This window comes from Equus asinus, chromosome 22, assembly GCF_041296235.1.
Source record: "Equus asinus isolate D_3611 breed Donkey chromosome 22, EquAss-T2T_v2, whole genome shotgun sequence".
NCBI classification, from domain to species: Eukaryota; Metazoa; Chordata; class Mammalia; order Perissodactyla; family Equidae; genus Equus; species Equus asinus.
Window position 1 is genome coordinate 56,745,289 of NC_091811.1, and position 3,347 is coordinate 56,748,635.

A 3,347-nucleotide genomic window follows, 5' to 3' on the forward strand; every position below is an offset into this window, starting at 1 on the left:
AATGTTTATAACATCTTTAAATTTTAAAATTGCCTATGCTATAAATTTGGTCCATGTATTCTGAAAAATTAATATGGACAAGAAATATTCAGAAAATGTCATCTTTTTTCTGTGACGGAGACCCTGTCGAAGAATATCAAATTATAAACTTTTAAAGTTTAGTATGAAGTTAACAAAGAATATGATTTAAGTTTATAAAATCATTAACACCATGGATAATATTAATACAGTTTTATTTCAGATTCTTGTAAATGAGAACCAGAACAGTTACTGGGCACAACACTAAATTATATGAAATTTGCTATAATGATGTATTTCTAATTAGCTTAAATTTGAATCATCCCTTTACCTCTTTCATGTATTCATTCAAAGAGTTTAATCTGTGTATAAATCATTATTAAGCATTTTTCCATCCATATTAAAGGAAACATATATTGATTTTCTCTTCTTTATTTCTTACCTCAAACACTGAGTATGCTGAGGTTCTTATTAAGTTATCATTGTGGAAAGTCTGAACTTTAAATCTGAATATTACAATTTGAAAATATTCAACTTTATATCAATTCACTAATATATTACCTAAGCTATTATTAATAAGCTAAAGTAATTTCTTCAATGTATGCATTTAATTATTCGGTTACAAGTACAGAGATTGAAAACCACATGGCAATGGATAAGATAGGAAAAATTCACGTGGAACAAACAAGCTATTAGAAGTCATATTTCCAATACTGACTTTCCCCCAAACCTTTTCTTTAAAAGTGAAGTAAAAATGAAGAAAAAATAGTATGAAAGTGTTAGAAGTCACACACAAACCCCCCCCCTAAATTTTTGAGAACAGTAAAGTGATGATAAAATTGGTTTACTTAAATAGGTAGCTTTACTGTCTCCATGTTCAGACAGGAATATTAATGATATAATACAGAAAATGTTTTTTAGATTACAATAATTTACATCTATGGTCTTCTAAATGTTTTTTATGCATTAAAATAATGAACCTCAGATAGTTTCATTTTCTTGAAAAACTCGCTATCTTCCTGACCATATCTTTGAAGGCTATTTTCACTTGCTTGTTCCTTAGGGTATAGATGAAAGGGTTCAACAGAGGGGCAACTGAAGTGTTTAAAATAGCCACTTCCTTATTAAAAGTTTCTGCATCCTTAACAGAGGGATTTATATACATAAAGATACAGCTTCCATAAGAAAGTGAGACCACGATCATGTGAGAGAAACATGTAGAAAAGGCTTTTTTTCTTTGTTGAACAGAGGGGATTCTCAGAATCGTCCTGATAATGCATATGTAGGAAAGGATCACGAGCATCAACGTGAAGATGAGGGTAGCTGCAGCAGTGGCAAATTCAATCACTTCTATGAAATGTGTGTCTGAACAAGCTAAGTGCAGTAAGATAATGTAGTCACAGTAATAATGGTTGATGATGTTGGATGCGCAGAAAGGCAGCTGGAGAGTCATTATATGTGGCACAATGACAACTAAAAAACCAGAAAACCAAGAACACAGGACAAGTTGAATGCAGAGTCTCCTGCTCATTACAGTTGTGTAATGTAGAGGTTTGCAAATGGCAACATAGCGATCATAGGACATGGCTGCTAAAAGGTAAAATTCGGTTGCTCCCAGAAGGATGGCAAAAAAGTACTGAGTGAAACAACCAGCAAAGGAAATAGTCTTGTCTCCAGTCCCTATGTTGACCAGCATTTGGGGAACAAAGACAGAGGTAAAAGATATTTCCAGAATGGAAAAATTCTGGAGGAAGAAATACATAGGAGTCTGGAGGCAATAATCCAGCAGGGTCAGAATGATGATGGTCAAGTTCCCCATGACACTGAAGACATAAGTTAGCAGCAGAAACAGGAAAAGCACAGCTTGAAGCTTAGCATCATTTGTCAATCCAAGAAGGATGAACTCTTTCACTGATGTTTGGTTTCCCATCATTAACTTCAGACAAATTAAGGGAGAAAATAATACTAATGATAAAGGTTGGAATAAAACAAATGTTTATAGATTTTTACTGAAGTATAAAATCAAGGTAAAAAAGAATTAGAATTAAAAGTCAAAACTCTGAATCTTCCTCTACTCCTTATTGTAAAATTAATATATCTTTTAATGAAAAGCTTAACCCATTTTCTTAATTTACTTCAGAAATAATGAAGGTCCTGCTTCTTAGGGACATTGTCAATTATTTCTTCTAAATTGTACCAACATTTATTTCTCACTATTATCCCACTTGCTTATATTTGTCTTATTATTCTTTCTCTTCTGATTTTCCTCTCTTCATTATTGGATGCTGTCACATGTGCATAAACAAATCTAAAGCAAACTTAGAGAGTAGGTTTATTAAGATTTCCTAAATTAGTCTTTTAACTCTCAGTTTATTAGCCAACAAAGTAAATTTAATCCAAGGTATGAACTATAAGAATAACATTTAGCTTAGTTGATTTTTTCTTTTTGCTGTTTTGTATTTTTTTGTTTATTTCAACCTTCTCATTTTGAATAATAATACTGTGCACCTACTGAAGCTCAAGGCCTAGATAGATCTTTCTCTTAATTCTTGGCACAGTATTTGGAATTCATATTACTTACACTTCCTGGGTCATAGCAAGGGCTTGATAAATGCCATCACCATTTAATATACATATATAGATTAGTCCTTGGTGAAGTAGTAAATCAAAATAATCTCACTGATTGTGCTTTCTTGCTGAACACAGGATCTGCTCATCAACACAGCACAGTTCCTTAAAAAGTCAGTTCAAGCTCAGTTCTCCATACAATTTTATCTAACAATCCCAAGTGGCAATAATTGTTTTTCCTCTTCTTTAAAAAAATTTACCATAACATAACACTGGGTCATAAAGTCAAGCTATTTTCAAGTTATATCAAATATGTATAGTTTATCTGTCCAACTTTAACATGAATAAATTGCCCACAAGAATAGGATCTTTTTCCTTTCTATTTTTATACAGAGGCCAGAAACTGTACAGATACGGTAAAAATTTCAATACAAAATATTTTTTTGACTTCTCTTTAGATTCATGGGCCTATTTTATTGAATGTGATAGTTTTTATGTGACTAGAAGCTCCAATTAAGTTTACGCATACAGTTCCTCGGAATTTTTTTTCATATTTTCTATGATCAGAAATGAATGAATGTTACTACAAGAATGCTTTTTCCTACTGAAAAATTATAAAATTATTTTCATTTTAACAGTTGTTTCACCACATACTTTGGCATATTTCACATTATAAGATGTAATAAGTTACCAATAGTCACGCATCTTATACCTTGATCAAGGTAAAATTTCCAGAAACATTTAATACAGACAAAGGGCAG

At 31.8% G+C, this 3,347-nt stretch overlaps 1 protein-coding gene across 1 annotated transcript; it reads right to left on the reverse strand.

Annotated features, from left to right (window-relative positions):
* Window positions 1-1,009: 1,009 nt before the first annotated feature.
* LOC106842357 (olfactory receptor 2AP1-like) lies at window positions 1,010-1,948 on the reverse strand. The gene has a single exon (XM_014858826.3). The coding sequence runs from the start codon at window positions 1,946-1,948 to the stop codon at window positions 1,010-1,012; it is 939 nt and encodes a 312-aa protein (XP_014714312.3).
* Between the last annotated feature and the right edge of the window lie 1,399 nt (window positions 1,949-3,347).